This window comes from Doryrhamphus excisus, chromosome 12 (assembly GCF_030265055.1).
Source record: "Doryrhamphus excisus isolate RoL2022-K1 chromosome 12, RoL_Dexc_1.0, whole genome shotgun sequence".
In the NCBI taxonomy this organism is placed as follows: Eukaryota; Metazoa; Chordata; class Actinopteri; order Syngnathiformes; family Syngnathidae; genus Doryrhamphus; species Doryrhamphus excisus.
Window position 1 is genome coordinate 9868631 of NC_080477.1, and position 26217 is coordinate 9894847.

A 26217-nucleotide genomic window follows, 5' to 3' on the forward strand; every position below is an offset into this window, starting at 1 on the left:
ACAAAGCCTATTGTATTTAAGCACTAGCTCACAAGACTGTGGCAGCTTCCACTCAATTAATTTTGTGTGTTTGTGTTAACTATGAAAAACAAAACATGAGAACTTTAGATGAATCAATTGCATCACTATATTGACACCAATAACACTAGCATATGCACAATTCAATCATGCAAAACACTCAATCCAATACAGGGTGGCACACTGGTGATCAATTAAATATGATCAATTATTTTTAAAAGCAAGAATTTGGTGCACAAGTTGAGATTTTTCTCAAATTTACACAACATCAAAAATATATGTACTGGTTCATATGCAGTATATATATAACTTGACATATATTTGAACATATATGTATCATTTTGACCCTGTGTAAATTAGAGAAAATCCCACATTCCACCTTGTGCACCCAATTAAAATAATACTTATAATAATAATCACTGATATTAATATCACTGATTATTGATTATCAGTGGGAGTGGAGTCAGTTAGTCACTGCATCATGCAGCTGGTAGTCGGCAGGAAGTCCTGGACGTAGGTGATCACAGCTTTGGATAAATACGTCATGGTGCCATAGCGGCCACTGGGGGCGCTATCATAGAAAAAGTTGCAGATGCCTGTTGCTGGATCCTTCTCCAGGAAATACTCGCAGGCGCTGTGGGATTTCTGGTTGAGTGGAAGAAAGAAGTCAGTGAACATGTGATGTTGATTTACGTCATATAGCAGTACCTGGTCGCTGAGGAAGAGGTTGTTAGCCATGTGTAGGATGCGGTCCACATGGATGATGCCACCAATGTTGTCAACATCCACATCCGCTACTAGGCCGAGAACCGTCAAAGTCTCTACCAGCAGCTGTCTGTATTCTGGTTGAGGGACATGGTTCAGAACAGACTCCACCTGCACTGCAAATTTGATTTCTTTCGCTGTCATCTACAAAGTGAGAAGACAATTTATCCAAGCAGAGACATTAGAAAGTATCTTGCCTTGAGTTTGTATTAGAAATGAATGGACAGCAACCTCTCTTGTAGTAGAAGAGGGTAACACGTAGCCATCAATGGATAGACCGTGACACTTCTGCAGGATCTTCCACACCTTCTGGTAGAAACCCATCGGTACTCTGTTGATAGCACCATCCAACCTGCGTCTTCTCAGCCACTGGCCTTGCCTCTCCTCCCAGTGCAGCTGTCCGTCACCTGCACCAGAGCCCACTGGGGACAACATCCCACTTGGGGTGGAGGGGCTGCTGCACCTCTGTGATTACAGGAGGAGAATATTTCATTTTCACTAGTGAGAGTCCATATTGTATTAATAATTAATGAGGCTAATTGCAGTGTATCAGTTATTTTACTGATTTAGAGCTGAGTGATTTTCTCTGCATTTTTGAGGTGATTTGGGTGGTTAAAAACAGATTAATTTGATGAATTAATTACAGATTATAATTAATCGCTCCATTTTTTTAATTCCCTGAAAGCACTAATTCAAGGAATGAGAGAATTTCTCTTTGAATGTTCTGAACTCCTGTTTCAATGCCAGGAAACATTGTTTTTTTTTTTTCAGTAATAAGAAACGGCATAAGGGTAAATAAAAGTGAATATAAAATTCCAGCTGCTGTGGCAGAAATTAGTGTAGAAATTAGATCATACATTTAAATATGCTCTTTGAAGGAAATGAGAAAAGGTGATTTAAAGCAGATGAGGTGAAATGGTTTTACCGTGGAGCGCGGCGAAGTGACATTGCTGCATGTGGAGAAGCCGCCGCTGAGAGTCTATGTACATATGCACAAGAACGACACATGACATGAAATCCTGAGACGAGCTCATGCATCGTGCGAGACCTGTGATGAATGAAAGACGACCCAGCTCGGTACAAAAAGCTGAAATGATCCCGTACAGACGTAAGAGAGAGAGAGAGAGGTCATGGAACTGTAGTGCACTATGCCACATGTCAAAATAGCATGTGGGTGAAGTTAGATATGACCACGTTAGACGTTATCAAACCCACACTGAGTGGCCGAGAGTCATCCAACTGCAACCAGAGTCAAAAAACACAGTTATTTGTCACATTTAACTTTAAAATCTATGATTTCCCATTCATTTATGTTCTGCGTCGCACCTGTCTGATCTCACTCTTGAGTTTGTGTATTCCTGAACGCTCCGTTTTGGTGGCTCCAGTGTGTCCCAGTTCATGGATGGAAATGGCAGGACTGGTGGCTGTTGACTGGATAGGCCGCACTGATACACACAGAAAATATGTCTTTGACGTTCACTATAAAGCAGAAGGGTAAGAAATGACATCATAGGAACGCAACAAACACAGCAGGACCCAATAATTCAATGAACTGAACTCATTAATATTCCGGTTTCCAAAAACATGCTAGGTTAATTGGCGACTCCAAATTGTCCATAGGTATGAATGTGAGTGTGAATGGTTGTTTGTCTATATGTGTCCTGTGATTGGCTGACGACCACTCCAGGGTGTACTAAAAACATCATACCTGTGGCCCTATTCAGGACAAGCTGTAGAAAAAAATTGATGGATGAACTTCAGAATTAATTTCTGAATTAATTAATCTCATTAGGTGTAACTAAAGATTTGTGCAGCTAGTGTGAGAAGCTCCCTATTATTTGTCCACGTCTATATTGCTACATGTTTTGGACATCATGCCAAAGGGTCCTCTGTTAAGTTAAGTGAAATTGAACAAAATTGTCCACTATTTCTGTTTTTATAAAGTCACTCTAGATGGCCTCTCACTCACTGCTTTTTTCCACCCCAAACTCCTTGCCACTGAGGATGTGATGCAGCAGGTTCTTCATGCCAAAAGGACTCAGGCTCATCAGACTTTCAGAGGCCTCCTCCCCTGTAGAGGTATTACATCTTTATTTAATGAGTGCTTTGTTGTCTCTGTGAGTGGAAGCAGGCTCCTTTTCCTACCAGAGCATCTCAGGCTGCGAGCCAGCTCAGTGGCCATCACTTGCATGATGAGTCCTATTCTGAGTCGGAGCATGTCTCCAAACAAGGCAGGCTGGGAGCGCACATACATGGCTAAGTAGACCATGATCTCCTGTAGGATCAAGGTATATTTAAATTGAAGAAAAAACATAACATGTTATGACATGGGTCACCTGTGTAAGCACAGCAACACTGATGTCCTGACCACTGGCTTCATAGATGAGACAATTCAGTTCCTCAGGAGGAAGAGGACTGCAAAACACAGAAGTTAAGTCGTTGCTGCCTTTCATTAATTTCACCTTTGAGGCACAAATTCTGTGGACTTACACAGTGATGACTCTTTCTCTGGGTTCAGGAGGAAGACCCACTGTTATCTGCTTGTGATGAGAAATAAGATCTGTGCAGGCCTGAAGGACACACATACACACTCACACTGAGAAACATCATTTCATTTATGTCTTAAAGGGGCCCTATTGTGCTTTTTTTCCACTTTTCTGACCTATAAATGTAGTTACGATGTTGTAGTCTTGTGTTAAACACGTCATTATCACTTCCTATACCAACTATATGAGAAAGTGGGGTACATTCATAGTTAGGGAAGCACTTTGGGCATGTGACCAATCACAGCGGAGTGGGCATGCCCAGAGGCGGACCGTTTTGGAGGGAAGCACAAATGAAAGGAAATACAGCTTGGAATAGGTGCAGATTCTGGAAAATCTGCTGGTTATTGTGTGTAGCTGCTCTATAGGAGTCCACAACTCAATACAAAGGGTGAAAAATGAGCATAATAGGTCCCCTTTAAAGTTTGTTTGCATTAATTGTGTTGCTCAAGCATACCAACTCATCTTAAAGCAGTGGTTCTCAATTATTTTCTGTCATGCCCCACCCTCAAGTGACGGTAATGTTTTCACGTCCCCCAGATTTGAAATACTATATTTATTTATCTGTACTGTACGGACTGCACCTGAATCTGAAATCAGTAAAATGCAACAAACTGAAGAGCATACATATCATATTGCATATTGAGTACTATAAATGTGTACATATTGGCATGTCTGCACTAACATTGAAAGTTCACTGACGATCACTGTTGCTTCTACTGATTGCCCCGAGTGAGACAATGATGGCTAAACCTTGAAATGACTTTGTTTTTTCCTCGGACCGACCTCAGAGAGGACTTCCACTCTTTTGCGTAGTACTCCAGAGATGTATCTGATGAGACCCCATTCCTTGCAAGCTCCAGCTTGTACATACAGCTCCTCCAACAGAGTACGTACGCTCACTCCCCCCTGGCCCGGACCTGACAGCTCTACCAGCCAATCCGCTCCTCTGGTTAGCAGCACAAAACAGCTTGTTATGCAAAATACAGGTAAACAGTGTATGCACGCTTGAGTTAGTTTTCCATACTTCATCACATAGAGGACATAAAGAATGTCCGCCTGGTCCTGCAGAGTGGGACACTCCTTCAGCTGCCTCACCAGTGACGCAAAGTCAGTGTTGCCCTGGGCATCTCGAGGCAGGTGAAGATCAGCAGCACTGCGAGACTTGGGAGTTACGTTAAAAAGGTGACATGCACAAGCAAAATCACCAGGATGAAATCAGCAGAAAAATATTGCAAAAAAAAAAACACTTACTTTGTGCTGTAGTCCATGTGGACCAGGCTGAGGAACCTCTAGCAGGTTGAGAGATTTGCGGTGCTTGTTCATGAGAGGGGTAACAGGAAGATACATGGAAGACTCTGAAAAACATACAATAGGTACCTGTATTCACTCTAATAGACAAACCTGAATATAAGATCACCCTTCTTTTTCAAGAAAATGTTTGGGATTTAAAAAAATATATTCTTTAAGACAAAATAAAAAATATTAAATAAAAAGTTTTAAAATTTATATTAAATATTTAATATTTATAATATTTATATTTAATATTTAATTAATATATATTTATAATATAATATTTAAATATATTTAAACAAATATTTAATATTATATTGAAATATATTAACATTATTTAAAACAATATTTTCTAAAATGACAGTGAAATAACAGCTGGTAGATTATTAAATAAAAAAGCATATCAGATTTCTGAACTGCTTGATTCTGCTTTATTGATCATTATTATGTTCACATTAGGACTGGATATTGCTTGCATATTTGGGTGTATTGTATTATGTATTGTAACCAGACTCTTTTAATTTTTACAGAATTTTGCAACATGCAAGTTGAACAAAATTGTAAAATATTTCAATAATATAAATACAATTATAGCTTTTGTTTGTTTGTTTCGGCTTTTTGTTCTGAGTCACCACAGTGGATTTTTTTAATCCGCATACTGATTTTGACATTTGATATTCCGGATGCCCTCCCTGATGAATACCAATGATGCTTACTAATGAAGGCAGTGCCAACACTAATCTAGCTGCTGTAGTGCAGCAATGCAATTGCAAAATCCCTGTGTAGAATAAACATGTACAATACTTACAGTGCACCTAGTTTGCCATTGAAAAATGCCTTGTGGATGCAACTGGCATAAACCAATTTACATTATTGGGCACTTATGATTGACCACTATGAATTTCGCCTAGCGACAAGTGACACGACCAGGCAAAACAATCCCAACAAGTAACTTCAATTCATTTGAAAATATTTGTTATCGGTCTATTGAATGTCAAGAAAATATTTATTGCATGATTAGGCCTTATGACTTATTTGACAGCACTATAATGAAACATTGCAAATAAACTCACTGGGCACGTGGAGACCCTGAACCTGGGCCATAAAGGACAGGATATCTCTGGTGGTGTGTTCAGCACTGAACACGTGGTGCTGCCCACTCTGGATGGGAGGAAGATGACACCGGGTTGTGGTGCTGTGGAGAAGCTCAGTAAGGTACTGGTCAAACATGTTGTTTGAGCCATCTGGAATGACATAATACACTCGTTCAGATTGTTCATACAGAAATGACAGTTATAATATTTGCCTTCTTATTCCATACCCAAAGGCTCACAGTTGCTGTATTCTTCACCATAGTCTTTATCGTCTTCTGTAACCTCGTCAAGCAAGCTGTCATCGTTCTCTTCATCCAAGAAGCTGAGGCGAGTGTGGAAGGAAGTGTTTTGCAGACTGGAGAGCTCCGACATCTGCATCCTAAAGTTAAGGCACATTCACGTTAAATGTTTGACATATTAAAAGAACAACTCAGCAGAATTGGCCCCCCTGTGTGTAACATGAGGGACCAGACCTTGCTCCAGCAAAATAGCCATCCTGCAGCTTCCTGAGTGTTGCCAGGATACACGGATCAACTGCATTGCCATCTTCCACTAGGAAAAAAGACAAACACATACTATATATGTCATTTGTAAAGAAAAAAAACAAAAACATATTTCTAAAACAAAGCCAGTTTGCATAAAAATTCATTCATTCTACCGCTTTATCCCAGCTGTCTTCGGGCGAGAGGTGGGGTACACCCTGGACTGGTCGCCAGCCAATCACAGGGCACATATAGACAAACAACCATTCACACTCACATTCATACCTATGGACAATTTAGAGTCGCCAATTAACCTAGCATGTTTTTGGAATGTGGGAGAAAACCCACGCATGTACAGGGAGAACATGCAAACGAGGTGGCATCTTTTAACATCCATAATTTGTAAGTGATTTTTTTGTAGGATGAAGTGAATGAAGAAACTCTTACCAAGCATGCTGCGGGTGATGGGGAAGGTCAGAGTGGGCCGTCCTGTCATTCTCCAGCAGGAGGAGAGGTAGGCCACTTCCGTCCGCAGCATTTCCACAATCATCTGGTTGTCGAGGGCCAAGTAGAAATGATGCTGATCCAGAAACTTGTGAATTGAAGAGAAGCTTGTGAGCATCACATTTAAAAGTTAACTAGACTCCTCTTAAAGAAGATGGTAGTACCTGAGGGGTGAATATATAAGAGCGGTTTCTGATCTCATAAAACTTGGATGTTCCCAAAACTCCAATATGTCTGTAAGGCCTCCCACTTAATTTGAGCTTTTTGCAATTCCCTGTGGCACAAGAACAAGTTAACAGCACACACCCACATGCATTATTACATTTACAGTCATTACCCAGTCGGACATAGACATGGCTCAGGATGCGAGCAGGCAGAACCCGAATAGGGTGAACGTCAGACAACATCTGGACCTTGATGCCATGATCACTCAACAACTTCTGGATGTCTTCTGATTCTGCTAAGACACAAACTGACGCAAACAGGACATACTCTATAAATTCGGATCTCCAAAGTAACATTTGCGGTACCTTCTTCTGAAAACCAACCTTGTACAACGACATCTGGCTTGAAATTGGTAGAGAAGCGTCTGTTGAGAGGATCTATCTCTCCTGGTGCCAAAAAGCCCTTTCCAAACAAACAAACGTAGAATTTAACCATATGTTTAGAATGTACATATTTGAGTTAGGAAGTGGCTTATATGATCATTTACCTCAGCAAGAAGGCAGCCCAGGATGTAAAGTGACTGTCCCCACATGTGAGGTACCTGTCCCAAGGCGACTCTGTCCACTGTGTGGGGGTTGCTGTACTCCTCGTCCACCTGCCACAAAATACACTCTCATTATTCGATTTTTATCACAAGCTTGACTCACATTTGTCACATTATAAAGACACCTTAGATGCAAAACACACTGTACTTATATCCAGGGGATTTTCATCATTCATTGATTCATTTTCTACAGCTTTTTCCTCACGAGGGTCGCGGGGGTGCTGGAACCTATCCCAGCTGTCTTCGGGCAAGAGGCGGGGTACACCGTGGACTGGTTGCCAGCCAATCACAGGGCACATATAGATAAACAACCATTCACACTCACATTCATACCTATGGAAAATTTGGAGTCACCAATTAACCTAGCATGTTTTTGGAATGTGGGAGGAAACCGGAGTACCCGCAGAGAACCCACGCATGCACGGGGAAGAACATGCAAACTCCACACAGAGATGGCCAAGGGTGGAATTGAACCCTGGTCTCCTAGCTGTGAGGTCTGCGCCTAACCACTAGACCGCCGTGCCGCCCAGGGGATTTTATTTACCAAAATTGCTGAAAGACAACAAACATTAATTGGGACACTAATTATGTCTAACTTGGAGATTGTAGCTGCTATTATTTCATTGACAATCCATCCATTTTCTATACTGCTTATCCTTATGAGGGTCGCACACCCTGGACTGGTCGCCAGCCAATCACAGGGCACATATAGACAAACAACCATTCACACTCACATTCATACCTATGGACAATTTGGAGTCGCCAATTAACCTAGCATGTTTTTGGAATGTGGGAGGAAACCGGAGTACCCGGAGAAAACCCACGCATGCACGGGGAGAACATGCAAACTCCACACAGAGACACCATGTCTCCTATCTGTGTGAAACTACAATCCCTTTAAAAAAAGATTCACCTTATTTCATTACAGGAAATGATATCAAGACGAAACCAGCAAACCACTTTAGAAACAGAATGTGATGCTGCCACGGTGATGACAGCAACGTACCTTGTCAATTGGTACAGCATAAAGTTCAGGCAGTAATTTGATGCCATTTTTTCCTCGGATCAAAACAGCCTCCAGTGCCTCACGGTATTCCTGTACCTGGACACAACACATTGTGTCAAATTGTACATCCGCAGCTAATCAATACGACAAAGATGCTCCATTACCTTACCTGCACTTGGTCTCCTGTAAAGATACCATCAAGAATGAGGTAAGTCCAGAACACCGGCCACTCACATTCAATATTCTCAAACAGTTTCAACTCTGCAGGATCATAATGCAGCCGGGATGGGTCCTGGAGGAAAAGATGACAACCGAGCAGAACAGAACAGTGTTGAAAAGTCAGTGACAATGTCAGCTAAGGTATGAATTTAACAAGATATTTATTGCTTGAAATGGTGTAGAACTGCAATGCATCATATTTAGACCTTTCTATCAGCTACACAACCTACATTACAGGAGGTGATGTGTAAAAAAAAAAAAAAAAGACAAAAAAAAAAAAGTCCATGGCCTCTGACCTCTTTAGGACAACGATATCCATCCCTAATGAAGCGACAGCAGCCATATCGTCCCTGATATGGAACCAGAGATTATTAGAATAGGTTAAACAATTGCTTTAACATTAAAAAAAAAGCTACTGGGAGTTTTGTATTCTAAAAGGGCACCTGCAATTTGCTGATGATTTCTGACTTGGTGATGGCCACCAAGTCAGCATCCTCCACTGCAAAGGCAGGGAAAGAAATAACAGACAGAAGACCAGCATCTATCTCCTTGGAAGTAGAAGCTCTGGGTAGCATGGAGCACAGAATGGACTGAAGAACATAGAGCAGAGAGACATGAAGAACAAATACACACACTTACAAGCTTTCAACATGTTTAGAAAGCACATTGTACCTGACAGTGCTCCACTTCATCAGGAAGAACATGGATAACCGACTTCGGGCCTCCATGGGCACCGAAAAGATCCAGCTCATCGATAGCCTCAAGAGCTGCCTTGAAGACCATTAAGATAATTAATCTTCTCTCTTATTGGATTTCGTGAAATTGTGCAGATGTACCCAATGAAGTCAAGTGTGAGTTTGAATTTTAATTTAAATACCTTAGCGATTCCGACAGAGCTACCATTGAGTTCAGGGATGCCCTGATTGGTTTTGTCACCTCGCTCCCACATGCCATAGTCCTAAAAAGGGGGCAAATTACTCTCAAACTGAATCCTTCAAATTATTTTCCCAATCTCTGACGCTTACTTACCGCGACCTTGTATGCAGCCTCTATGTAGAAGACCAGGTTTTGGATAAAAGCTACCTCATCCATGTTTGAGATGATACAAAGACCTGTATGTACACGCAAGACAACACTGAAGCCCAAATTATTATAAAAATGCAAACTCACAGCGACTTGCCTACCTGACGCTGTCATCTGTGCCAGCATCAGTAAGTAAATTGAAGTGGCATCCACCTGAAGATGACCCCACTGGTCGTCTCCAACCACAGTAGCACAGGTGGGAGTATCATATTTGGCATGCAAACAATCCTTGGTGCTCTGAGTGTGTTTGAACTTCTCCACCTTGGCAACCTGAAGACACATATTTATTTATAGGACAACAGTAAATGGCATTAAGATATGTATCATGGTTATGTTTAGAAGTCATGCAAACACAGGGCTTCCTTACCTGCCTCATCATGCAACGTAGAAGTCCTTGCATCAGTTTGACCACACTCTGACAAAAAGACACCATTAACCCTTAGATGCACGAGTGACTGGACCCTACACTCTTCCATAAGTGGGTCAAAAGTGACCCATACTAGAATCAATGCCTTTTTATGCCAATTTTGCCATTTTGGTTCGGAATAATCACTTGTATTTGAGGATCCATTGTGTGTTGCATAAAGGTAAGTTAAAAACGTGAATGGCATGATATCAAAAATATGTTTTTTGAGGAATACCTGGAATATGAAATGATAAAAGAAATTTCATAACGAAGATATTTCAAGAAAACCACCTGACCAAGTCATTTTTGACCCACTTATGGAAGTTTGGGGTAGTAACACAAAAACAAAAATGTCTTAAAATTTATAAAAGATAAGTTAAAAATGTGAACAGCATGATATCAAAAATATGTTTTTTTAGGAATACCTGGAATATGAAATGAAAAAAAAAAATTCATTACGAAGATATTTCAAGAAAACAACCTGACCGGTTCATTTTTGACCCACTTATGGAAGGTTGGGGTAGTAACACAACAACTAAAATTTCTTAAAATCTATAAAAGGTAAGTTAAAAATGTGAACGGCATGATATCAAAAACATGATTTTTGAGGAATACCTGGATTATGAAATGATAATTTTTTTTTCATTACGAAGATATTTCAAGATATATTAAATTTTTGACCCACTTATGCATCTAAGGGTTAAGCAGCATTAAACTCTTACTTTTACGTTTACTTTACTAGAATGTATGTTTTCCAACAGTAGACTTTTATTCTATGTAATGTTGTCACTGTACCGGCAACATGTGTTTATTCCTACTGAAGCACATTAGCCATACATTACACACAACATCCTTAAAAGTGAGTCAGAAAGACAGGGTACAGATCTCCATAACAAGCACCTGTTCCAATTCGTAGGCTTTGGCCTTGTCCTCATCCCGGTCCGCATTCTTGCGATAAGCCATGCCCAACCCCCACACAGCTAGAATACTGTACACATTATCCCGCACCCAGGCATCCTTCTTCTGGGTGCTGGCAGGCAGCAGCCCCGTCACTGGGTTCTGAAACACACACATACCCACATTATTCAATTTGTCAAATTGAATCTCATGGATGAATGTCCGACTGCTTTAATCCATATAAGAGAAGATATGGAAGTTCCCTGAAAGGTTTATTATCCCATTAGCTCACAGCAGTAAAATGGTGAAGTAGCAACAAATTCATTTTGGCTTTTTTGATCAGCACGAATGTTAAAGGGGACCTATTATGCTCATTTCTTGGCCCTTTGTATTGAGTTGTGGACTCCGATAGAACAGCTACACACAATAACAAGCACAGAAAGCATTCTAGTTCTTCCAGAATCTGCACCTATTCAGCTATATTTCCTTGTGGAATTTTCTGCATTTTCTCTACTATCAAACATTTCCCATATTTTGCAAATACTGACAGCTATGATGGTGACATGGGAATATTCCATTTGAACTGAGGATAATTCATAGCATGATTTAAGAAACACAAAACACTCAACAGTAACAAAATAGTGGACTGTGGCCATGCTGGTCATGACACATGTTGAACGTACTTCTAAGTGAGCTGGTAGATAAAGGTACACAGTTAGGGCCTCAATCTATGCTGGAGGTGACCTTTGTCCGTGTTTGTTTCTATGCACTTCCCACTGAACTGTAATAGACAACATGCAAACTTAGTCCCTGAAAGTGAAACCAGAGTCCACATAGTTGTTGTCATTGTCTTTATATTCTGTTTTGTGACCCATTTTTACATTTGACAGGCGTTTATTATTTTAGCCTGGGACTTTGTACCTAAAAAATGAATATAAATATTTGTAGTTTTTCTTTTACTGGTAATGTAGAGGTTGAGGTAGTTTGTTGAGATGGATTTTAGAACCACTAATGGAGATCAAATTTGAGAAATTTGTACTCCTGTCAACTAAAAATGAATATTTTTTTATAAAATGTATTCGATTGTGAATGTGTACCTTACTTTTCAAGTGATATATTTGCATATTTTAGGAATTATAGCTATATTTTCATTCTTTAGACATGAAATGCACACTGTAGGATTGTGCATTGTTCCTTAATCTGTGATTATATATATTTTTCTATGAATTAAAACAAAAAAATCGGTTCATCCTGCATTTATCATTTATCAATAACCAATTTAACTGTACAATATGTTGGTTACAATTCAGTGTAGCTCAACTTGAGGTGTTAAATGTATGTGAAAGCAAACCCTGCATATGCAGACTGACCTGGTGGCATAAGATAGTCTCCTGGACCAGCCTGGCATATCCATCCAGCCTCACTCCCGAATTACTGCGGCTCCTCATCCTCACTGTTGGCTGCACAAGCACACGTCAATTCACTATATGTTTTTGCTTTGCATATGAATTCAATATTTGTACAAAAACGATCCATTAGCTTTGGTTGCCCACCCTGCAGTCAAAGCCTCAGTCCCCCGCGCAGAGGCTTTACCTAGCGACGCTTGCTAACACCCAGGCGGTTTTTCAGTCGCTCACAAAATGTACACAAGGTTTTGACACACCGTAAACACGTCACGTTAAGTCACAGAAAGCGTCGCTTGGTTTGATGTACACAGAGCCAAGCTGATAGTCCATTCTGAAAAATAGTGTCTGCATGTAGTTGCACGCATATGCCCATAGGGGGCACTGAACACCTGTACCATCAAATGTTTATGGAAGCATTCCCAACAGAAACCTCAATGGTTTGACGTTAAATGCCTGTTCATGCAAAAAGCAACTAAGTACGATTTTAAAAAGGGACGTATATATTTGTTAAATATAATGAATGATGAAATTATGATATCGCAATGCAATGTATTGCTATAAAAATTGTACAGTATTAATTCAACAATTTACACAATTCAGTCACTATAAAACGGATGTTAAATTCACAAAATTGGGATTCCAGCCTATTGTGAGCGCAAACTGACCAAAAAAAACAACCAACTTGTTCGCAGAAATGTGACGTCACCAATAACGGAATCTCCCAACCAATCAAAAGGCAGCTATTCTGTTTTTTCGTCCCATCAGTGAAGAGCAGATCTGGTTGCTGCCTCGCTATCATCTGCTAGCAACTTAGCTGAATGAGAAGCTAGCTCATACACATTCCGAAGGCTGTTTTCTCTTATTCTGTTAATGTAAGTTTACTCATCTAAAGGTTCGTCCAGGAGACTGCGCCGAAGGTAAAGTGTTTTTATGTGTATTAGAGCGAGACTTAATGAACGTTTGTAGAGGAAGTGACATGACATACTGTACTGGGTGTTGATGTTACATTGAGTCAATTTGGCGACATATTGGAACGTGAGCTAACTTTGCAATGAAGAGTCACAGGTGTGTTAAAGTATAAGTCAATATCAAGTCTTAAGTGTATGTATCGCATGTCGGTGTGCTTAAATATGAACGTATTCTTACAACAGTTCGTTTTTGCACTTTCCACACACCTACGTCGCTTTACCTTCCATTTAACTTCACCCAGATGCAGTTCATGCTGCTGTTCAGCCGCCAGGGTAAGCTGCGCCTCCAGAAGTGGTACGTGCCTCTCTCTGATAAGGAGAGGAAGAAGATCTCCAGGGATCTGGTTCAGACCATACTGGCCAGGAAGCCTAAAATGTGTAGCTTCTTGGAGTGGAGGGACCTGAAGATTGTATACAAGAGGTGAGTGAATTTCTCACAACATTAACCTTCCTCTTGGAAGCTTTCTGGTATCATCTCTTATGTTAACGGGTCGGTTTTGACTCATGTATTAAATCAGCTATAAAATACACTAAAAACAATAAGTTACCATCAAATTTACTTCTCATGTCTTGGTTACCTTCTTACGCTTCCTCATCCATCAAAATTGGTTTTAATACTTTTGGTGTGGGCATGTAGGCCTTTTTTTTGTCACTATACCCCTCGATTTCAATTTCCAAAAATGGTCAAATGAACCTCAAAAGAATCATATTAATAAATTGAAGGTTCTTTTGTTACCTGGCTATTACTGAGGGCTATAGAACATATCTCTTAAATCAATTTGTTTTATTTGGGTCAAATTTATGGTGTTCGGGTCAATTTTGACCCATATATATTAATGTCAAGAAAAGGTAGAAAAAGTTATTGTTTTCAGCAACAGAACTTTAGTATAAACTGAAATCAAAAGCAGAAAAAGTCCAGAATCTTGGTTCATTGTACTTCTTGCCATTCTTTCCATGATCCAAATGGTAAATGTGAAATCAGCCACTCAAATGAGTGAATTCACCTCACATGTCTGGACATTGTTTTTCTGCTGGTGTACTGGAAAAATGGTCAAAATGAGAATCCCCTGAAGCTTACATGATTTAGAAGAGGAGCTGGATGTCATTGTGTTAGCTAATTGTACACTTATGATTTCAGTTGTGGCTCAAAATATTGCTTTATAGTCATATTATTATAACCGGGTCGAAACCGACCCTAACAATAGTGGTCTTAATTTCAACCAGACCATTTTAAAATTTACCAAACCAAAAAAACATTCTTTTTTTGGTTTAATTTGGTTGAAATAGAGTTTCCAGACAAAGTCAAAAAGCCTTGATGCAATAAACAAATGTTATGTGATTCTTTTTATGCATTAAAATGTAAAACGGGTCGGTGCTGACCCTAACACAAGAGGAGGGTTACGTACACCCGCACATCTAATCACCATCAATACAAGGTAATACTACAGTACCCACTTTTTAGGGACATAAGCTATCATGTTACAAACAGCAGTCAGTATGATGTTTTTGTTTTTTTGTTGTTGTTTTTTTGGCTTGCGGCGCAATGCAGAAATACAATTTTTAAAAAATGTAAAAATTTTAAAAAAAATAGAGCAAAAGGACACAATGTAAAGAAAAACGCTTTAATGTTGACACTAATAAATAATAACACAACAACAACAACAAAAAATCCACATCCTCTGTAGAAAAAGTTGGGACACCCCCTGTCTTAGATCATTTTGACAGAGAGTTTGGGCTTGTAGCGCTCAATATTGCTTTCCCTTGTTAGTTGTAAATGTCTTAAAAGCAACAAGAAGGCTTTGAAATTGATATGCCGTGGATATTGTCAGGCACACAGAGTTCTGGCATTTCACTCTCACCTTCTGGTGAGCTGGGAATGCCAGAAACACCCCCTCTGTTCAACAATGAGGAACTGTGGGGAAAAATGTACAAACAAAAAAAAGTCTTGAACATTCACGTAGCTATTGAAATACAAACTGACTCTTAATGTGTGCTGACTATAATAAAAATACAGCTTGACACAGGCTACGCCAATCGATGCTAGTGTGTTTGATCAATCCCTGATTCCACTTATCTTGTATCTTTTGTGTACATGCTTTGCCTCGCTGTCAGTGGTAGCAGCTAGCTAGAATTTTTTGAAGTTGTGGTGTTGGGCTGCATGGAAGGTCTGGCTGCCACCACTGTCACAACGCTGCCGCGTTCACAATTTTTTATTATGAGAAATAATTTGTATGACAAGTCAAAACCAACTCCAGTCCTAAGAGTACACAACTTGTCAGTGGAAAAACCTTTCTATTCATTCATTCATTTTCTAGCTGGAGCCTATCCCAGCTGTCTTCGGGCGAGAGGCAGGGTACACCCAGGACTGGTCGCCAGCCAATCACAGGGCACATATAGACAAACAACCATTCACACTCACATTCATACCTATGGACAATTTGGAGTCGCTTTTTGGAATATGGGAGGAAACCGGAGTACCCACGCATGCACGGGGAGAACATGCAAACTCCACACAGAGATGGCCGAGGGTGGAATAGAACCCTGGTCTCCTAGCTGTGAGGTCTGCGCGCTAACCACTAGACCGCCGTGCCGTCCTACCTTTTCTATTGTATAAATGACAAAAGTGGATGTAACGTTTAAGAACAAAACGTTACAGTAAATGGCAGACTCCAATGTGAATTCAACATGGATGCAATCCATGTTGTTCATGCACATATCTCATGTGTTTGTGTAAAAGTAAGACTTCTATGTTAATTGTGGTATTTATGTGTTGTAGGTATGCCAGCTTGTATTTCTGCTGTGCAGTGGAGGATCAGGACAATGAGCTGATCACCCTGGAAATCATCCATCGATATGTGGAGTTGTTGGACAAGTATTTTGGCAGTGTGAGTTTCCTCCTCTTGAATGTGATGATGTTGCATGTGGGATATGGGAAGTACTGTAACTGCAAACTTAAAACACTCCCTCACCTCTTTGATTGTAGGTGTGTGAGCTGGATATTATCTTCAACTTTGAGAAGGCCTACTTTATCCTTGATGAGTTCCTGCTGGGTGGAGAGGCCCAGGAAACCTCCAAGAAGAACGTGCTGAAGGCAATTGAGCAGGCTGACCTGCTGCAGGAGGTATTTGAGCCTTAGCAATTGAATCAGGGCAATAGTAATATGTTGGGTATATGATTAAAACATGATAAAAGATGAAAAATGAATAAACAAATCAAGAATAAAGAAAATCAATCAGTAATAAATAAATATAATAAAAATAAAACGGCAAATAATAAAAACTTAAGAAACTACATATAGTTGGTGGGTAGACACATTATTTTTTTTTCAGATTAAAATTAACAAGGACCCCTGTAGACATGACAAAACATGACATTTTTTTATTTAACACATTTATTTAACATATTGCGCAACTGCAGGGTCTTGAGACACATGCTAACTCGCAAACTAGAGAGCTAGCGACCTAAACGGTAGCCTTCAAGTTATTTCCTTTAAACTTAAATAGCCAAAAACTTACCACTTCCACACGGATAGGGAGGATAACTATTAACAGTTATTTAACCTTTAACATGAACATTAATCAAACGTAATAATTTTTTCTGGGTACATGATACCATACAGCATCCATATCAAACTTGCGCGGGCCGCACTAACATTAAACTTTCATATCAAGGCGGGGGCCTCAAACTAGTGTCCTGCGGGCCACGTGTTTGAGACCCCTGCACTACACCAAATAAAAACTTGTTGAATCAGAGTATATGTTAGTCATATCCAGACCCTGCGATGCTCATTGAGAAATGAAAGAAAATAGCAAACATTTCACATTGTTGACAAAAGTGGAGAAAACAAGATGCATGAATCCACAACAATTATGTCTCTCTTCTCCGTCTACAGGAGGCGGAGGCCCCACGCAGCGTTTTAGAGGAAATCGGACTGACATAGATGTCATTTAACCACACCTAACACTGACCTGGCAACCCCTCATCTTGTTCTCTCCTGTTTACAATATCAGTGTTGTACGTACGTATTCGACATGTCTTTGCTGTATTATTCGGAACTGTGCTATTCTGCAACGTCCTGTGACTGTGGTGCCAAGTGTGCTTCAAAGTGTCTCCTCTGTAGCAATCCCCCCCCCCTCACTGTTGGATGATAAAACTACACTTACTTTGTGGAACATCTCAAAGAACAATGTAGCAGCATCAACATAAACGTACACACCGCATCATTATCAATTATTAGCTCAATCATCACCACCCATTGTAGCTTATGAAAATATAACCTAAAATAAAATGGAAGTGTACATTTATAGACACATGCATAGCTGTCAATTTAATGCAATTCTAACACATGATGCAAGATACACCCAGGCCATCATACTGTGTAAACAGCCACTCAAGTGGGCCGTTGGTGACACCTCCCACAAAATTTGTCATTTCAAGACTTAAGTGTTAAATGTGTTGTTTCTCTGCAGTGTTATATCCGTAAACATCAATTCATTACTTTGTTTAAATGTTCAGAAGAAATGAAGTCTCAAGTCAGAATAAGTGACCCATATAGAGATAGCTCTATTTTTCTTTATGATGATGCTTTGGTTTACATTTAAAAGCTAACATATATGACCAAAGAACACTGTGTTTTACATTATTAATGGTGTCTATGGAAGGCTAACATGATAAAAAAGGGAATTAGTGTTGCAATATCTTTGGAGCAAAATACATTTACTGGCCACAATGTACAAAAATGTGTACCATCAGATTCCAATGAATGTTAAGGTACTGTTATTTACCTGTCAAGGGAAAATTAGCATAACAGCACGTCATCACATCTCAGCACAAGACTCTTTTTTTTTTTTTGCCTTCAACTTCTTCACTTTTCAACAAATCAAGTATAATTTCTGCAAAAGAAACCACTTTTTTTATTCAACACCAACCACCATGTTTACAAATGGTTCTTACATTTGACAGAATATTTAACAATAAATGTCTTCAAACTGAAATCACAGTTGTCTTTATTGCAGCTGTACTGGGATATACAGTAATATCCGGAATGCAGAAATAACTCATTTATGATAAGCAGTGAGGATTTTTTTTGGGTTCAAACAAGAATGTGACAGAATAACAAGGAACATAATGTAATTGCCTCACTCCTAAGATCTGTTCTCTCCTTTCAAATATGTAAGGTTCTTGCTTTATTTCATCAATACCGACAAGTTTTGGAAATCTCTTTTGGAAGTAATAAAATAGCCAATAAATTGACCGGCGCTAGCACACTCTGCTGTATGTGACGTAATCCCTTACATCTTTTTGAATTAGTGTTGCCAAAGCACATAATTCATCCTCTGACGATTACAGAGTATAAGTTTCTGAAAATCGGGGACAAATGGTGGTTCAAAATTTTAAATGTGACTAAAAAATTTAAGAAGGATTTGACATCAGGGCCCCGTGTTGTTCTGTTTTTGGAATACTTTTCATGCATTTTGTGTCTTGAGAAAACTTCAACTATCATTAGAATATGCCTCATATGGTCACCCGAACCAGTATGGACTGGTTAAAAGTAACTAAGCTGCTGACATGGCATGCCCTTATGCTGCAGGATGTGAAAAGACGTTCTTTGACGCGACTATATACAGTAGTCAGTTTAGATTAGTCCGAAAAACCTGTCTTCTAGAAAGCACTAAGAATCACCTTTTGTACTCTCATTTTCAAGTCCACATTCAACTTCTGGAATACATCCATCACTTGGTACCACTGGTAGAGTACAACCACTTACACTTAAGTCCTTGTTGTCCTGAAGGAGGTCCACATTATCTCCACTTTTTACTGAGTGTTTGTCCACAGTGTCTTCCTCCAGTTCCTTGTCTGACTCTCCTGACGAAGACATCACATCAGGTGAATGGCTTCTTTTCTTACGCTTCTTCTTGCTTTTCTTCTTGCTCTTTTTCGAGTGTTTGTGGTGGCGATGTCGATTAGTGTTCTCCTCTTCGGGAAGGATCTTGTTTGCTTCTTTATTCTCCGGGCTTCCATTAACGCTCTTTTCTCTGGGTTGTTTTTTTTCTGAATCTCTGCTTGATCGTCTCGGCGTATGTCTTATGTCCCCGTTTTTATCGAAACTATTTCTCTCTTTGCTTTTATTCCTAATGTTCTCCTTTCTGTCTTTCTCTCTACTCCTTCTGTGACTTCGGTCTCGACTTCTACTCCTGGACTTCTCCCTGCTTCTGCTTCGGTACCTATCTCTCCCCCTGTCATAATGTACCGATCCAAAGGAGCGCCTTTCATCTCTCTGGTGCTCCGCCGTTCTCCTCTTTCCACTCCTCTCACTGCGTCTGTCATCGTCTCGTCTGCTATGGGATCTCTCCGATCTCAGAGGGCTTCTGCTCCAGCGATGGTGTCGCCATGATCTGTCTCCTTGTCTCTCTGAGTGACTGCCCCTGATGCTGCGGTCCGGTGATATGTGCAGGTCTCTGTCAGCCTCCCAGAATTCATTGCCGGGGTTTCGGAAAACATGCAAAAAATTGCAATGTTTCCCTTTGGGACACCTCTTTCTGTCAAAGAGTCCTGAGGGAAAGCAAAACATCAAACTGTCAACCTTGCAATGACACTACGACTTAGCAACTTACCACATATTGCATTCTTCCATCGTGTTACAGGACTTATTTCACAGTGAAGCTGCTTGCCGGCGTAAAACCTTCCATTGAACTTGATGAAGGCGTCTCTGCACTGCTCCTCACTTAGAGGACAAATAAAAAGAAACTTGTTCATTTATCAGGGACAATTAGGTTGCGGCACTGTGCAATGCTTACGTGTCAAACTGTACGTAAACATTCCCCCGCAAGTGTGGCTCATAGTTGCAGCTGACCTAAAAAAAAAAAAAATCACATCATAATTTTAGCATTAATATATTCATGGTTGGGCAGACCTCACAGCTAGGAGACCAGGGTTCAATTCCACCCTCGGCCATCTCTGTGTGGAGTTTGCATGTTCTCCCCGTGCATGTGCGGGTTTTCTCCGGGTACTCCGGAAACATGCTAGGTTAATTGGCCACTCCAAATTGTCCATAGGTATGAATGTGAGTGTGAATGGTTGTTTGTCTATATGTGCCCTGTGATTGGCTGGCGACCAGTCCAGGGTGTACCCCGCCTCTCGCCCAAAGACAGCTGGGATAGGCTTGTGAGGAAAAGCGGGAAATTAATGAATTCTTCTATGTATCCTAACTATAAGCAGAGAGTCCCAACCATGGGGCTGCCGCCCCATTTGGCCCCGCCCACAGACGGGTACCGAAAACTTTCAGGTGCAATGATTAAAAAGAACTGAAAAAAAAATTGTAAATTACTACATCCCATTTTATGAAATGGATATCAATTTTAGAAATATTTTAAAAATAATTAGTTAGAAATGCCACAGCTTCCCACACACATCCCACGTTCTTGAATGCATCATGTAGCTTTTAAATCACTTATCATTGTCTCTAATTATTATTTCCAACTAAAGGGGAAAATCACTGAGTCCATAATGACAACCAATAAGAACACAGTATCGTGCATGAATGAAAGACTGTGACAAGAGACAAGACCAGTTCCAGACTTGCCTTAAACTGCACCACTTTTCCAACAGTCTTAAACTCTGGTAGAACATCATGGTAGAACTCAATAAAGGACTCGTGCAATTCTTCTTCGCTGTGTTCCAGACAAGCATCCCCATCGTAGTCGTCGCGTCGAGACTGCTCCATGCCAAACGTTGTAAACATACTCCGTAGCATCATAGTGGGGCTGGTCAGCGGATAGACGTGCTTTCGAGAACATCTGAAATGGAGGAGGTACAGTTTTAGTGACCGCATCGGGGTTGTTTGGATGCACAGCATAGTTTTGAGTATAGTCCTCAGGGATGTGGATCTGAAACAAAGATTGTGAGCTACCATGATATTAGTTGGTGGTAAATCACCATGGATTCTGCAGATAATGCATAATAATAAGCAGCTGAAAAACAGTCCTTTAGGTTTTACGCCATTGCCACAAACAGTGTCCATCCTATTTCACACAAGTCTCAAAAGTTATACCTGTCCCCAAATCGACAGGCCCCAGTCTTGAGGAAGAAAGAGCAGTTGGCTGCATCTCGTTCTGTACCAAAATTTTCGGATTTCTCTGTGACTGGAGCCTCGGGATTCATCCACGGTCCTTCATTATTTAGCTGCATGACAACCAACAATTTGCATTATTCATTTATTTATTATTAATACATTTACTGCACTCAATTACAGCATGTTTTTATATGTTTTACATATAATATGACAATATATGGACGACCTGCACTTCTTCCTAAGCCACTGCCACCCGCAGTGACTCACAAGTGATTATTTATGTATGCATTTACTTTTTTAATGTAGTAGTCCAAACACCATATTGACATATGTTCATCACATAAAATATAAATACAGCAAAGCACAGAACATTTAGCAATACCTGATTTTCTGCTTCATCCAACATTTTCTGAACAGCCTCCTACAAATGGTGTAAAGACATGTGATGAAAATGTGTACCGGGTCAACATGCTGGAGCATATCTGTAGCATATCTGTAACATCTTGTTAAGACCCCATTGACAGGGACATAGTCGCACAACATTGTTGACAACCTAAAGGGATTAAATCCAAATTTTCATCGACCCTTTAGACACAAAAGATACATCCTTGTTGTGACAGTTGAAGGTGCTGTTAAAGGACTTTTGGCAAGAGTATCTTTGTTAAGGAGGATGTTGCATGTGCAACTTGGTCAAGGAAAGAATCGATATGTTTGTCAAATGAAACACACAGATGGTACATATTTTATCACATACACTAACCAGACACAATCCACTAAGACCCAGCACAGCAGCGCTATTCTAATTGACACCTTTACAGAGGTGATAATGACACATTTGGACTGACAGTGTCAGAAAGGAACAAATTGAATTAACTACGTTTAGAGTTGTGGCTGTTACTTGTAACACAAGTTAGTCCCATTTAACTCGCGCTCAACCAGGGGTGTCCAAAGTGCGGCGCAAGGGCTATCTCATTTTTTGGTTGGCCCTTGACACATTCTAAAAATATGATCAAAAAAATTAATATTAAAGGAAATAACACCCTTTCATACTTTGAAATTCATACTTCTCTAACAGTGTCAATCAAATCTGAGCATTATTCATTCATTTTATACCGCTTTTTCCTCACGAGGGTGTGCTGGAGCCCATCCCAGCTGTCTTCAGGCGAGATGCGGGGTACACCCTAGACTGGTCGCCAGGCAATCACAGGGCACATATAGACAAACAGCCATTCACACTCACATTCATACCTATGGACAATTTGGAGTCGCCAATTAACCTAGCATGTTTTTTTGGAATGTTGGAGGAAACCGGAGTACCCGGACAAAACCCACGCATGCTCAGGGAGAACATGCAAACTCCACACACAGATGGCTGAGGGTGGAATTGAACCCCGGTCTCCTAGCTGTGAGGTCTGCGCGCTAACCACTAGACTGCCGTGTTGTACCTCATGTTGTGGCTGGTGAGTGTATGTTTTTATTTGTATTCAAGTTTCTGATAATATGAATAATGACAATGAAGTAAAAGTGGATATATTTCTCCCTGGTTTTATCCTGCCAGGGGCCGTTTCACCTCTCTGTCTCGTCTCTCTTGCTGCTTCTGTTCTTTTTCTTCTTGTTCTCGCCTCTGCTGGGCCTCCCATTCGTCCTTTATCCGTTGCTGCAAAGACAACATTAAAAAGTTATTCTCACATTTTGTGACCTAGGAATTAAAAAACAGATGTTACTGATGGCTCATTGTTGAGAAACCAAATTTAATATATTTAAAAATAATGAAGAAAATGTTTTACAGTAAATATTTATAGATTCTATATTTGCGTTTTAATCTCAGTCTCAGTTGTTAATTAGTGGTATAGCATTCATTAGAGGGGATGCCTTATTTGTCCAAATACATTTCATTATAACATTTAACATTGTGGTTCCATCATCGCTCCCTAATTCTATTGTCGTTACTTTTTTATTATTAATAAATGACCACTGTTTAAGTTGACTATTGACTATCTAGAAAATACTCAAAGACAAGTCATACGTAGCATTCTGGCCACGAAGAGTCTATAATTTTACACAGATGGGACGTGACATTAGATTAGATGACATTTACATTGTATGTAGTCGGCCATGGCATGTCCGGCATAGCATGTGGAAGTGGTAATGTTTTGGCTTCTTATTTGTCAGCTTAAGCTCTGACACTGAGCGCAATAAATCCCATTTTAAGGGGAACTATTGTGCTCATTTTTCGACCCAATAACCCGCACAGAAAACTTTCTAGATCTTTCAGAATCTGCACCTATTTCATTGGATATTGTGCTTCCTGCCAAAATGGTCTGTTTTAATTTATTGCACCCACAACCCGCCCACTCCGCTGTGATTGGTCACACCCCCAAAGTACTTCCTAAAACACTTTGTCAGAGGCATGTTGGTGTCATGGAGCTCAGAAGCCCGACGTGAGGGCGTCACGTTTACGAACTGCAGACAATCTTGGTACAACATCAGCAGTGGAAATGTGGTCAGACAGTGAGCACTTTGGTTCGCTCCACCTCCAAGGAGGTGGATGCAAAATTCCAAAAATGTCCCTTTAAGTTTAGAATATGTAATTTGGAGAGGATAACTATTATATAAATATTTTTTATGTTGTTACAGTGCTGGTTGTATGCTGTAATTTATTAGAGTTGTTAGTGTTGTTTTGAAATAAACAAAATAATGTAGAAATATATGCACCTTACTGTATGGTAAGAAGCATTTATTATGAATAGCTTTAATGATCTAATCACATCTAATATCACATCAGCCAAAGCAGTAAAGGGTGATGATGCAATAAGAATCAAGTAGTGTCCCATTTCTTAGTGGCTTCTTCCTCTTCACCCTAGGTTTTAAGGAGTAAACTGAAGGGGACGTTCTAAGAAGTAGATGTGGGATGTACCATACTACAACCATACCAACAACACTGGTTAAGATATGTAATCATTTCTACTTGATCTTGTATACCTTGCATTTCACTCACATTATAGCTTAGCTTATTTCAGTTGTAATCAGTTCCATTACCTCCTCATCCTCCTTTCGTTTCCTCGCAGCCTCCTCCCTCTCTGACTTCAGCCTGAACTCCTCCTGTGCAAGATGCTCGCGCTCCAACCACTCTTCATGCATCCGTTGCCTGGGTAAAAAGGAGGGAAATACACTCTCAAACACAGTCTTACCCCCAAAGCTAAACATTATAAAGTACATATTTTTTAGAGGGCGCCGCTGTAATGTCAAGGTTTGTATCTCACCTTTCCTGCTCAGCAATACTGGCTTCATCATCATCATCATCTTCAGTGTCGTCAGGGGGATCAACAGTTGCTCCATTATGTATAGCTACAAACAAATTGTTTTGGTTTGGCTACTGGCAGAGTTAACAAAAGAATCATAATGGAATTATTATTTTTATACCACATTCTCTGGCTTGGGCGATTGCTTGTCGTTTCCGTTTTCTTCGTTCTTTCCTCGAGGCAGCCTTGCGTTGCTTGTGACTAGATGAAAGACAGACCGTAGACCAAAAGCCATAGGTCATAGGCCATAGGGCTATAGACCATAGACCATACTTAAAACACACCAGTGTGTCCTTTTCTTACTTTTTACTTTCACAGAACAAGACAACCGTTTGCAGTACATGTGTTATCACAACAAAAGTGACCTATAAAATCTATAGGATTAGTAACATTAATAACTGCTTCACTTCTGTCACATTTAAGAATATAATCATCTACAGATTGTAATCCAAGTTTTTGTTTTTTCGGCATTGCAAACATTGCAATTATCTAGACTATAGCTATAAAATTAATATGAATGTGTGACACGACTAATCAACAAAGGGTAATTCAATTTACACTCGGCTGTATATGGTGTTGCACTCGACACAGTCCACGCAGACCACACAAATGCAGCAGGCTGCAGAACAAGATAAGAACAGGCTAAGGACGGCTAAGAACAGATCGAACACCAAGCTGGCGTATTAATAAAAGATTGAAATCCCAGTCTTTATGTCAAAGTGACCAATAGAAAAACACTTACCTTAAAGCAGGGGCACAACTCAGTGGAGGAATCGACGCTGCCATCGCAGCTAAAAAGCTAGTAGTAAGATCAGCTAAGCTAAACAAAATGTACACAAATATTGAAGTATCATTTGTTTCTGTTCAGTTTCCAGTTAGGGTGGATAATATTGCACCAAGTTTATCTCGTTTCACAAAATCATGGCGCTTTGCGTTAACTACGGATTTGTTTGGGTCCTAACTAAAGCGCTTCCGGGGCGAGTAACAACTACTTCCGGTGTGAATAAAAGCTTCTATTTGTCTTGTCTAATTTTCATTGTCAAACCTGCCCTTTTTACCGGGGAACTACATTTCCGTCTTGCTCCCACATTTTAATAATTTAATTTACATTAATTTGATCAAACTTTTGTTTAATCTTTTTGCCCATCGCAGCTTCCGGTCCACATCCGCGTAGAGGGTGAAGCCAGGCCTTCAGAAAAAGAAATCACACGGTATGTGCTAGTGGAAATTGAACATTTAGCCTTTAGCCTTTGTTCACAGTGCGTGTGTACACATTTTTTATGTGTTTTGCCCTGTTTCGGTATACATGTGGATTTTCAATGAGTATGTTAAGCTATGCCTCCAAATAATCTGTCTGTATGCACAAGCTATAATGCTACATAGATAAAGTT

The 26217-nt window shown here is 40.0% G+C and overlaps 3 protein-coding genes across 10 annotated transcripts; 1 reads left to right on the forward strand and 2 right to left on the reverse strand.

Moving 5' to 3' along the window:
- Window positions 1–103: 103 nt before the first annotated feature.
- phka2 (phosphorylase kinase, alpha 2 (liver)) lies at window positions 104–13740 on the reverse strand. Of its 8 annotated transcripts, none has more exons than XM_058088696.1 (32): window positions 13675–13731; window positions 12450–12539; window positions 11083–11241; window positions 10144–10191; window positions 9878–10046; window positions 9723–9805; window positions 9571–9651; window positions 9366–9464; window positions 9137–9283; window positions 8990–9043; window positions 8644–8766; window positions 8475–8570; window positions 7412–7519; window positions 7248–7326; window positions 7037–7171; window positions 6864–6973; window positions 6643–6787; window positions 6187–6265; window positions 5941–6092; window positions 5693–5863; window positions 4581–4684; window positions 4354–4490; window positions 4113–4275; window positions 3274–3353; window positions 3120–3198; window positions 2929–3058; window positions 2753–2854; window positions 2110–2228; window positions 1709–1762; window positions 1015–1248; window positions 727–927; window positions 104–663 (listed from the first exon to the last, which is right to left on the reverse strand). In XM_058088696.1, the coding sequence occupies exons 2-32, from the start codon at window positions 12525–12527 to the stop codon at window positions 490–492; spliced, it is 3693 nt and encodes a 1230-aa protein (XP_057944679.1). In that variant the 5' UTR covers window positions 12528–12539; window positions 13675–13731; the 3' UTR covers window positions 104–489. The 8 variants fall into 8 exon arrangements, with proteins under 8 accessions (XP_057944679.1, XP_057944678.1, XP_057944677.1 ...); XM_058088695.1 differs by lacking the exon at window positions 13675–13731 and adding an exon at window positions 12633–13051; XM_058088694.1 differs by having other exon boundaries at window positions 6864–7171; window positions 13675–13740.
- On the forward strand, window positions 13235–17625 carry ap1s2 (adaptor related protein complex 1 subunit sigma 2). The gene is made up of 5 exons (XM_058088710.1): window positions 13235–13402; window positions 13696–13874; window positions 16230–16338; window positions 16437–16574; window positions 17346–17625. The coding sequence occupies exons 2-5, from the start codon at window positions 13696–13698 to the stop codon at window positions 17391–17393; spliced, it is 474 nt and encodes a 157-aa protein (XP_057944693.1). The 5' UTR covers window positions 13235–13402; the 3' UTR covers window positions 17394–17625.
- Window positions 17626–18218: 593 nt separating this feature from the next.
- On the reverse strand, window positions 18219–25807 carry zrsr2 (zinc finger (CCCH type), RNA-binding motif and serine/arginine rich 2). Its single transcript, XM_058088709.1, has 11 exons — window positions 25569–25807; window positions 24948–25027; window positions 24788–24872; window positions 24564–24672; window positions 23095–23181; window positions 21907–21945; window positions 21504–21634; window positions 21036–21249; window positions 20251–20306; window positions 20068–20177; window positions 18219–20005 (listed from the first exon to the last, which is right to left on the reverse strand). The coding sequence occupies exons 1-11, from the start codon at window positions 25610–25612 to the stop codon at window positions 19125–19127; spliced, it is 1836 nt and encodes a 611-aa protein (XP_057944692.1). The 5' UTR covers window positions 25613–25807; the 3' UTR covers window positions 18219–19124.
- Between the last annotated feature and the right edge of the window lie 410 nt (window positions 25808–26217).

What these genes read in the sequence shown, in the direction of transcription:
- phka2 (XM_058088694.1), bottom strand. Translation starts at nt 12,527, where the DNA reads ATGAGGAGCCGCAGTAATTCGGGAGTGAGGCTGGATGGATATGCCAGG. An exon ending in AAATCATCAGCAAATTGCAG is followed by an intron (nt 9,044 to 9,136) that starts GTGCCCTTTTAG and finishes GTTCCATATCAG; the next exon opens with GGACGATATGGCTGCTGTCG. An exon ending in TCACTTCGCCGCGCTCCACG is followed by an intron (nt 1,249 to 1,708) that starts GTAAAACCATTT and finishes CTGTAATCACAG; the next exon opens with AGGTGCAGCAGCCCCTCCAC.
- ap1s2 (XM_058088710.1), top strand. Translation starts at nt 13,696, where the DNA reads ATGCAGTTCATGCTGCTGTTCAGCCGCCAGGGTAAGCTGCGCCTCCAG. An exon ending in CTGAAGATTGTATACAAGAG is followed by an intron (nt 13,875 to 16,229) that starts GTGAGTGAATTT and finishes TATGTGTTGTAG; the next exon opens with GTATGCCAGCTTGTATTTCT. An exon ending in AGGCTGACCTGCTGCAGGAG is followed by an intron (nt 16,575 to 17,345) that starts GTATTTGAGCCT and finishes CTCCGTCTACAG; the next exon opens with GAGGCGGAGGCCCCACGCAG.
- zrsr2 (XM_058088709.1), bottom strand. Translation starts at nt 25,612, where the DNA reads ATGGCAGCGTCGATTCCTCCACTGAGTTGTGCCCCTGCTTTAAG. An exon ending in AAGAGAGACGAGACAGAGAG is followed by an intron (nt 21,946 to 23,094) that starts GTGAAACGGCCC and finishes CACCATTTGTAG; the next exon opens with GAGGCTGTTCAGAAAATGTT. An exon ending in TGGATGAAGCAGAAAATCAG is followed by an intron (nt 21,635 to 21,906) that starts GTATTGCTAAAT and finishes GTTGTCATGCAG; the next exon opens with CTAAATAATGAAGGACCGTG.